The sequence below is a fragment of the Rattus rattus genome, chromosome 2 (assembly GCF_011064425.1).
Source record: "Rattus rattus isolate New Zealand chromosome 2, Rrattus_CSIRO_v1, whole genome shotgun sequence".
Lineage (NCBI taxonomy): Eukaryota > Metazoa > Chordata > Mammalia > Rodentia > Muridae > Rattus > Rattus rattus.
This window is the reverse complement of record NC_046155.1, coordinates 108,239,265-108,250,048: the sequence shown is the minus strand read 5'-3', so window position 1 is coordinate 108,250,048 and position 10,784 is coordinate 108,239,265. Positions and strand designations below refer to the sequence as shown.

The 10,784-nt window shown below is 40.0% G+C and overlaps 1 protein-coding gene and 1 pseudogene across 1 annotated transcript; one reads left to right on the top strand and one right to left on the bottom strand.

Moving 5' to 3' along the window:
- LOC116893206 overlaps positions 1 to 10,784 on the top strand; it is a 123,379-nt pseudogene that overhangs the window by 4,310 nt on the left and 108,285 nt on the right.
- On the bottom strand, positions 3,310 to 3,800 carry LOC116891840 (probable ribosome biogenesis protein RLP24). The gene is given in 2 exon segments (XM_032893207.1): positions 3,310 to 3,659; positions 3,662 to 3,800. Coding segments are annotated over 2 exon segments (489 nt in total).

Here is a 10,784-nt window from a genome sequence, read left to right as displayed (position 1 = left end):
TTCAACAGAGGAATGGATACAGAAAATGTGGTACATCTACACAATGGAATATTACTCAGCTATCAAAAACAATGACTTTATGAAATTCATAGGCAAATGGTTGGAACTGGAAAATATCATCCTGAGTGAGGTAACCCAATCACAGAAAAACACACATGGTATGCACTCATTGATAAGTGGCTATTAGCCCAAATGCTTGGATTACCCTAGATGCCTAGAACAAATGAAACTCAAGACGGATGATCAAAATGTGAATGCTTCACTCCTTCTTTAAAAGGGGAACAAGAATACCCTTGGCAGGAAATAGAGAGGCAAAGATTAAAACAGACACAGAAGGAACACCCATTCAGATCCTGCCCCACATGTGCCCCATACATATACAGCCATCCAATTAGACAAGATGGATGAAGCAAAGAAGTGCAGGCCGACAGGAGCCGGATGTAGATCGCTCCTGAGAGACACAGCCAGAATACAGCAAATACAGAGGCGAATGCCAGCAGCCACCCACTGAACTGAGAATAGGACCCCCGTTGAAGGAGTCAGAGAAAGAACTGGAAGAGCTTGAAGGGGCTTGAGACCCCATATGTACAACAATGCCAAGCAACCAGAGCTTCCAGGCACTAAGCCACTACCTAAAGACTATACATGGACTGACCCTGGACTCTGACCTCATAGGTAGCAGTGAATATCCTAGTAAGAACACCAGTGGAAGGGGAAGCCCTGGGTCCTGCTAAGACTGAACCCCCAGTGAATGGATTGTTGGGGGGAGGGCGGCAATGGGGGGAGGATGGGAAGGGGAACACCCATAAAGAAGGGGAGGGTGGAGGGGGATGTTTTCCCGGAAACCGGGAAAGGGAATAACACTCAAAATGTATATAAGAAATACTCAAGTTAATAAAAAAAATGTAGAAATTTTTCTAAAAAGCTATCACAGGTTTTATACATGGACATTTGAAAGAATATATTGTCCTGAATTTTTTTTGGGTGGGGGCTTTGATATTTCAGAACTTTTTTCCATTTTTTTTTGTCCTTATTAACTTGAGTATTTCTTATTTACATTTCGATTGTTATTCCGCTTCCCGGTTTCCAAGTCAACATTCCCCTAACACTTACCCCTCCCCTTCTATATCGGTGTTACCCTCCCTATCCTCGCCCCATTACAACCCTCCCCAACAATCCTGTTCACTGGGGGTTCAGTCTTGGCAGGATCAAGGGCTTCCCCTTCCACTGGCGCCCTTACTAGGCTATTCATTGCTACCTGCGAGGTTGGAGCCCAGGGTCAGTCCATGTATACTCTTTGGGTAGTGGCTTAGTCCCTGGAAGCTCGGGTTGGTTGGCATTGTTGTTCATATGGGGTCTCAAGCCCCTTCAAGCTCTTCCAGTCCTTTTTCTGATTCCTTCAACGGGGGTCCAGTTCTCAGTTCAGTGGTTTGCTGCTGGCATCCGCCTATGTATTTGGTGTATTCTGGCTGTGTCTCTCAGGAGAGATCTACATCCGGTTCCTGTGAGCCTGCACTTCTTTTCTTCATCCATCTTATCTAGTTTGGTGGCTGCATATGTATGGATCACATGTTGGACAGGCTCTGAATGGGTGTTCCTTCTGCCTCTGTTCTAAACTTTTCCTCCCTATTCCCTCCCAAGGGTATTCTTGTTCCCCTTTTAAAGAAGGAGTGAAGTATTCGCATATTTGATCATCCTTCTTGAGTTACATGTGTTCTGTGCATCTAGGGTAATCCAAGCATTTGGGCTAATAGCCACTTATCAATGAGTGCATACCATGTGTGTTTTTCTGTGATTGGGTTACCTCACTCAGGATGATATTTTCCAGTTCCAACCATTTGCCTATGAATTTCATAAACTCATTGTTTCTGATAGCTGAGTAATATTCCATTGTGTAGATGTACCACATTTTCTGTATCCATTCCTCTGTTGAAGGACATCTGGGTTCTTTCCAGCTTCTGGCTATTATAAATAAGGCTGCTATGAACATAGTGGAGTACGTGTCTTTTTTATATGTTGGGGCATCTTTTGGGTATATGCCCAAGAGAGGTATAGCTGGATCCTCAGGCAGTTCAATGTCCAATTTTCTGAGGGACCTCCAGACTAATTTCCAGAATGGTTGTTCCAGTCTGCAACCCCACCAACAATGGAGGAGTGTTCCTCTTTCTCCACATCCTCGCCAGCATTTGCTGTCACCTGAGTTTTTGATCTTAGCCATTCTCACTGGCGTGAAGTGAAATCTCAGGGTTGTTTTTATTTGCATTTCCCTTATGACTAAAGATGTTGAACATTTCTTTAGGTGTTTCTCAGCCATTCAGCATTCCTCAGCTGTGAATTCTTTGTTTAGCTCTGAACCCCATTTTTAATAGGGTTATTTGTCTCCCTGCGGTCTAACTTCTTGAGTTCTTTGTATATTTTGGATATAAGGCCTCTATCTGTTGTAGGATTGGTAAAGATCTTTTCCCAATTTGTTGGTTGCCGTTTTGTCCTAACCACAGTGTCCTTTGCCTTACAGGAGCTTTGCAGTTTTATGAGATCCCATTTGTCAATTCTTGACCTTAGAGCATAAGCCATTGGTGTTTTGGTCAGGAAATTTTTTCCAGTTCCTATGTGTTCGAGATGCTGCCCTAGTTTTTCTTCTATTAGTTTGAGTGTATCTGGTTTCATGTGGAGGTCCTCGATCCACTTGGACTTAAGCTTTGTACAGGGTGATAAGCACGGATTGATTTGCATTCTTCTACATGCTGACCTCCCGTTGAACCAGCACCATTTGCTGAAATGCTATCTTTTTTCTATTGAATGGTTTTGGCTCCTTTGTCAAAAATCAAGTGACCATAGGCGTGTGGATTCCTTTTTGGGTCTTCGATTCTATTCCACTGGTCTATTTGTTTGTCTCTGAACCAATACCATGCAGTTTTTATCACTATTGCTCTGTAATACTGCTTGAGTTCAGATATAATGATTCCCTGGAAGTCCTTTAATTGTTGAGGATAGTTTTAGCTATCCTAGGTTTTTTGTTATTCCAAATGAATTTGCAAATTGTTCTGCAGCTCAGCCATATTATACCCACAGTTCATGTCTTCATCTACACACAAACTTTCCTGTTTGTATGAGCATAACACAGTTAAACAGAATGCTGAGCTGAGACCTAACACCCAGAAGGGGATGCTTTTACAGGCTGCAGCATTTGAGGAGGAAGCATGATGAATTGCCCTTGTCTGAGGGACCTTATGGAAACAATCAATAGCTTAGGGGCCAAATGTCTCCACTTGATCCCAGTGTGCACAGGGCTGGTTGAAGGTAGCACCATCAGGAAGCATCCTCCATGTCCACTTGTTCCTTTAACAAATACACCATATTTTTTTCCTCCAGCTGCTTCCCTTTGTCTGCAAGAAGAACCCAGATAAGATAGATGTTCTGCGTAATCTTTTTGCTGTCCTGAACCTTCTGTAGCTTTTTGTTTTTCTTCAACCTGTTCATTATGAATTTAGCCTGGCGCTTCTGTTTGATCTCTTCACCTCTCTTCATTGCATCAATAGTTTTATTCCACAGCTCTTGCTGGTATTTCAAGGACTCCTTTCTACATTTTTCAAATTCAAATGTGTTGTTCACTGTGAGCTCTTTGCCTACTGCTTTACAGAAGGCTTTAGTTCACCTGCCTTGTGTGGGTTCCTCTTCTTCAAGTTTTTATGACACTTGGATTTGCAGAATTGGAACACGTTGCAGTCATTGTGGACGAACATTATGCTGTGACCTGAGTAGATTGGCCCAAAGCAGAAATAATACTTCTTGATCCTCATGTTGAACCCAAGAATTTATTATTGGGAAAGAAACTCTCTTCTTCAAAATACTCATGGGAGGAAATACAGAGCAAAGAGTGGAGTCCAGAGACTGCCCCACCTGCATAGGGCCCACCTTCCAGACATCGAGTCTCACGTTTCTTGAAGTTTGTGGGACAATAAACTTGAAGACCTTTCCTGGCCAAATAATTGTCCAGCTATTTAGATTAACTCTTTCGTCAGGAGAATGCAGTATGTCTTTGTGATCTTACAATCCTTTACACAGTTTAGAATATCATGTCTTCACCCAGGGCCAAGGTAGCAAGTCAGGTCCCATTATTTTCATTAAAAAAAAAAAAAAACTAAAGAAACGAATGTATTTCATCCAAGGTCCCTCCATCTCTGCTACATGTTAAAAAGGTAGCCTCAACTTGCCCTCACTCACCCTTGCCCTGAGGTGGCATATTTCCATTTATTCTGATGACCCCCAGGGCTTCTCTTCTGTTTCCCCAATACCTGATTATCTTACTTTTTCCCCTCCCCCTCCCCCTCCCCTCTCCCACACAGAGACCTCCTTCCCTCCCCCTCCTATGGTTGCTTTCTTCTCCCTCCCAAGTGGGACTGAAATATCTTCACTTGGGCCCTCTGGATTGGAAACCTTCTTAGGTCCAGTGGATTGTATTCCTAAGTATTCTGTACCTTTTGGGCTAATATTCACTTATTAGTGAGTGCGTACCTTGCATGTCCTTTTGGGGATGAGATACCTCACTCAGGATGACATTTTCTAGTTCTGTATGTTTGCCTGAAAAGCTCAGGATGTCCTCATTCTTAATAGCTGAATAGTATTCCATTGTGTAAATGTACCCCATTTTCTGTATCCATTTTTCCATTGTATGATATCTGGGTTGTTTCCAGCTTCTGGCTATCACAGATAAGGCTGCTATGTACATATTGGAGCACATGTCTCTGTGGCATGGTGGGGCATCTTTTGGGTACATGCCCAAGAGTGGTATACTTAGGTCTTCGGGTAGATCTATTTCCAGTTTTGTGAGGAAGCTCCAGATTGATATCCAGAGTGGTTGTACCAGTTTTAATTCTGCCAGCAATGGAGGAGAGTTCCTCTTTCTCCACATCTTCATCAACGTGTGCTGTCACCTGAGGTTTTGATCTTAGCCGTTCTGATTGGACTAAAGTGGAATCTCGGGGTCATTGTGGTTTGCATTTCTGTGATCACTAAGGACATTCTTAGGGATATAGGTAGGTATTTAACCTACAAAAGCCTGCAGAGGACATCACATTTAATTGAACTGATGATAAATTTTTCTCCTGTGCCCACACCACCTGTATCTTATGAATTATTTTATGGGATTGTTAGGGTATTTGAAGCAGTCATTTGTCTTTCAATTTTAGCTTCTTTTCTGGAGATACCTCTCACCTCATGTGGAGCAGCTATAAAAGGCTCTAATAGCAAGAATTAATATATTCTAAGGAGACATTTGAGTGCCTTATTTGGGATATCAGACTATGAAAACAATGGGCTACCAAGAACTTGAAGTTTCCCAGGGATCTCATGTTAGAAGAAGAAAAAGCCTAAATCTTGTCTAGCAAGAGAAGAAGCCTTTTCTCTAGGGAAGAGATTAACAACTTGTGCAACTACCTTATAGGGGAATCATTATTGGTAAGTGGTGGGCAGGGCCATACCTTGGGCTCAACTGCTCAGGTGTGCCCCCCTCTAAGCCCTCTATTTCAAGCTTCAGCTGACTTTAGGTCTCTGAAGATGGACAATAGTAGGGGTGCTACTATATGTTTTTGTTTTTATTTTTGTTTTTACTTTTCACAATGTGGTCACACTGAATAAATCTAGGTCTCTGCCTTTTTACTGTTAATATGACCCTTTTAATGGGATTATTAAGAACAGATATCCTAACCTGGCTCATTGTACCACATTTGTCCTTAAGTCCAGGGACATGGCTAACTCTGATTCTTAGGAAAGGCTGATCTTTGCTAGCGAGAGGACAACATAGCTCTCTTTGAGGTTAGTCACTTTATCTGTTTTACCAACCCAGATTTAGATTTGTGGGTGTAAATGAAGTAGAATAATTTAATAGTAAAATAAAGTAAATAAAAATCAAGTAGAAAAAGAATGTTTTTCCAAATGTTCTCTTAACAGAAATTGTGTTTTCACATGTCCTCTATATTATTAATAATACTAAAGGGAAGTTCAGTTAGAAATCAAAATTTTATAGGTCTTGTAGGCATAACCAAATCTAACTTTAATTTAATAGCAAGGGAAATGGGACCATAGCTGGTGTCAGTGTGATAGACTGCACTTCCTTCCTAAGTGGAAAAATATTAACTTTTTTACAGATTCAACATCTTCTCTAAAAAAAATTCTTACAAAAAATATGAATATTTAAAAATCCTGGGCAAGAACACTATAGAACACCTTAAACAGAGAAAAACTGATCTTAAGACATAAAATGCTTTGAACCAGGCATAGTGGCACACACTTTTAATACTAGCACATGAGAGATAAAGGCAGACACAACTCTGTGGATTTGAGGACAGCCTGGATTACAGAGTGAGTTCCAGGACAGCCAGGGCTACAGGATATCCAGTCTCAAACACACACACACACACACACACACACACACACATTACATTACACGCACGCACGACATACGACGCAGACGACGCACGCACGCACGCATCGCGCGAAAAAAAAACACCACCACCACCACCAAACCTCAAAACAGCACCAACATGAACAACAAAAAACAAAGGCAAATAAGGTAAATAAAATTCATGAATATTACTAGAGATTGATGTCTTTTGTGTCATTTGGATAAGACAAGCTAATTCAAAACTTTGGTATCTCTAAGCAGTGTAAATAGATTTTTAAGCTGGCCTTTGTAAAACATCTGGTAATGTTATAGAGACGTTTGAAGAGTAGGTAACTATGACCTAATATTTTAAAAAAGGCAGTGGATTGGAAGTGGAAAACAAAGATTTTTGCATTCAAAATATTAGTAGCACCGAAATGTAGTTTCTCTGGTAGATTTAAAATAAGTTTTGGCAATTTAAAAATTAGATTTTTTTTTATCAAAATTACACTAAATGTTAAAATACTTCTAAAAAGACGGTGAAATGCCTAAATCATTTTCTCTTTGACTACACGAATATTTATCTATAATTGCCAGTGATTATTACGAGTTAGAATGATTATTATGAATTATGCATGATTTCCATACATTCATGTACTTTGACTTTACCATCCCTCCATCTTTTCTCTGCCCTCTCTTCACCTCTTCTCTGCATCTCCAATCTCATTCTAAAATTCATGATTGTGTTTCAGGTTTTCTTTTCTGTTTCCACATATGACAAAGGCATGTGAGAGATGTAATACATACATATATATATATATATATATATATATATATATATATATATATGTAATATTTGGAACATAAATACAATTCAGTGATGAACTTAAATTTTTATTTTTTGCTGTAGAATGAATCAAACAAGCAGGAATAATGTTGATTTAAGCTAGACACATTGTTTTTTTCATCTTTATTAACTTGGGTATTTCTTATTTACATTTCGATTGTTAAAAAAGCAAATTTTCCTTTTCAATTCCTTTTATTTGTGTTTGTTTGGGTGGGTCTTCAAACTTGAAATAATCTAACCAAGAGAGTCCCTCACATGTGTGCTCAGTAGCTTACTTTTTATGTGATTTCAGGTTTAGTCAAGTAGGCAACTAAGATTAATTATCATATCAGGCATCACCTCCTAAAGACTAGATAGCTTCACAATGAATTTACCATAGCTTTACTCTGCCTCTCTCTTCATCTAACATATATCAAAGCTGCTAAACTATAAAGCAGGACATATTTTCTCTGCCCCCAAACCAAATACAATCATTTCGTTTTGACTCTAACGAGTTAAGTTTGTATTTGGACCCCCAAAATTGGGGTCGTAGTTAAAATGGTTTACCAAGATATTCACACTTCCTTCTAGGCCCTTCCCAACTTACCCAATTTTTATTACTCAAGTTTAAAGAGGTCCCTCCTCTATTATCTTCTGCTGCAGTGATCCTAGACCCTAAAGAAAGAACATCATCCAGCTGAAGGTTATGTCATTGTCACAGAAACCATCTTAGAAGCCTACATTCCTGTGCTTAGTCTGATGATGAGCTGCAAGCATCTTAATTTGTATCAGTAAGGCTCTGGCAGAGCCTGTCAGGAGATATCCACATCAGGCTCCTGTCAGCAAGCACTTCCCAGCATTAGTAATAGTGACTGGGTTTGGTGGCTACACATGGGAAGGACCCCAAGGTGAAACGGTCTCTGGATGGCCTTTCCTTCAGTCTCTGTTCCACTTATTGTCCCTGCATTTCCTCCTGTGAGTCAGAGAAAGGACTGAAGGAACTTAATGGTTTGCAACCCCATAGGAAGAACAACAATATCAACCAACCAGAACCCCTAGAGCTCCCAGGGACTAAACCACCAACCAAAGAGTACACATGGGGGAATCCCTGGCTCCAGCTGCATATGTATCAGAGGATGACATTGTCTGGCATCAATAGGAGGAGAAGCCTTGGTCCTGTGAAGGCTCTTTCCCACAGTGTAAGGGAATTCCAGGGTATCAAGGTAGGTGTGAGTGGTTGGGAGGGGGAGCATCCTCATAGAAGCAGGGGAGGGAGGATGGGAGAGGGGGGACTGGGAAAGGGGATAACATTTGAAATGTAAATACCTAAACTATCCAATAAAATAATAATAAATAAAAAATTACCCTAAAATGAAAAAATAGAAGTCTGCATTCCAATTCACAACAGGGAGAACTCACTGACATTCCTTAAGTCTAAAACCAAAAGGTTACTGAACACACTGACCATGAACATGCATACCATACTCTCTGCTCTCAGACTTAATTTGATAAAAGTGAGGTTCTCTCACCTCAGAACAGACTCGTTTAATTAAAAACAAATAACCTATAAACACTTTTAACCTGTCTTTGCTGCAGAAGCCACAGGGGCATTTCTGAGCAGATAGCCAAAAGCAACACTGGAGCACTATCTTCTGCTTCATATTCTCACAATACACACCCATAGTCAGTGTCCTGCTTTACTAATGAGCATGTCCTGTTTCCTGTCTCATGTTAGCCTACTTAACCTCATCATAGGGTTCTCAACTGGAGAAAAGAAGCCATCTTCAAAGTCTCAGGGTATAGTTTCAGTAACTAGAGAAAAGAAGCCATCTTCAAACAGTCAGGGTATATTTTCAGTAACTACTGTGTTTTGTTTTCTGATCAAGGCCAGGCTCCTACTTGCACATTATATCATGAGTTCAATGTGAGATAGCCCATCTTGCACTCAGTCTATTCCACTTCCTTGCTACAGGTTCTCTACATCACCCTCAAATGTACTATCTGCTCTCAAACTGTAACCCAAGAGGCTCTCAGACAACATTCCTTTCTTATAACCAGGCCTGAGATCATCTCCTATGACAGGACTGAAAAATTTCCTGCCAATCTTCTAGTGACTCTGCTGTCTTTCTCATTGGTAGATATATTTTCGGGTTGGATGTTAGTATTCTCTACCAGGTTTGAGAGAGCACAAGAAAGAGTTTGCTCAAATTCTATCTTACACCCTTCCTCATTTTGGTCTGATTCCCACTATCTACAATCTGATAGCAGACTTGATAATGTTACTAAGATAACTCAACATCTCACTCCCACCTGAGATAATGAGTACTCTTTTCATATCCCTACATACACCAGTCCTCAAGGAAAGTAGAGTACACCACCACTGTTCTCAAATAACACTTATCTAAAATAATGTATGAACTCAAACTGTTCTGACCAGCTCTTCTCCCCACTGCTCTGCTTCACTTATGAGGTCTTCTCAGGCATCCTCTTAGCCTCAGATTCTTTGAATTAAATGAATGGCATGCACACTACACAGACCTCTTCCTAGAATCTCCCACATTTCTTGATGTATGGTCTGTCTAACAGCTGACTAGATGCTCTTACAACCTTTGCCTTAGGTTCCTTAAGCACCATTCTATGCCTACTCGTAATCCTACAGCCTCATGAGTTCCTCCACTTGGGTGGCTAAGTCTATAGTTTTAACTTTTCCTGACCTTTTCAAACACATTAGCCAAAAGAAACATGAGTGAGACAAGCTCACTCAAAGTGAGGCAATCTCTGCTTTGAGCCTTAGAGCCTATCTGATGGCATTTGAAACCTTTTAGTCAGTAGAACTTAAGGGTTTGCTTGCATTTTCTGAAAGACTTACCTAATAGTTACAAGGTCATTAAGTCAAATACAGAAGTGGACACAAATGACTGTTTAGGGGCTAAAGCAGTCCAAAGCAATTTGAGAGACATACAGCATTCCAACACTCCAAAAATAGTTTTAGTTTTAATCAGTCAGCCTTGAAGAAAGATTAATGCAGGTTCAGCCCCCCCATAAACGTCAGTTAATAATTTCTTCCTATTTTTATGTTACTCTCATTCTGTTATTGAACATAGATAGTTTCATTTCTCAGTCAAGCACAATGCCTATTTTTAACCACAAGGGAAAGGGAAGTGTCAGTTAGCTCAATGCCTGCTGATTAACCTATTTTATGCTAGTTGTTTTTTTCTTACATTGTCTTGGTTCTTCTAATTTTTCTTTTTGCTGTTACTCCCCAAATTTGTACACTCTTTAAAACATTGAACTAAGGAGACTTGAGAGCACAGTAACTTTTTCTGTTATATTCAAGCCACTGTGAAAGCTTAATGAGTCCTCAAAGAGGCTGGCATCTTTTTTTAAATTAAGTATAAAAAGCTCTGAAGCATATTTATTCATGTAAAAGAAGGGGCAAAAAAAAGAATAGTTGAAATTTTAAAATAAAAATGTAGAAATTTTTCTAAAAAGGTATCACAGGTTTTATACATGGATGTTTAAAAGAATATATTGTACTGACTTTTTTTGGGGGGGGACTTAGAAATTTCAGAACGT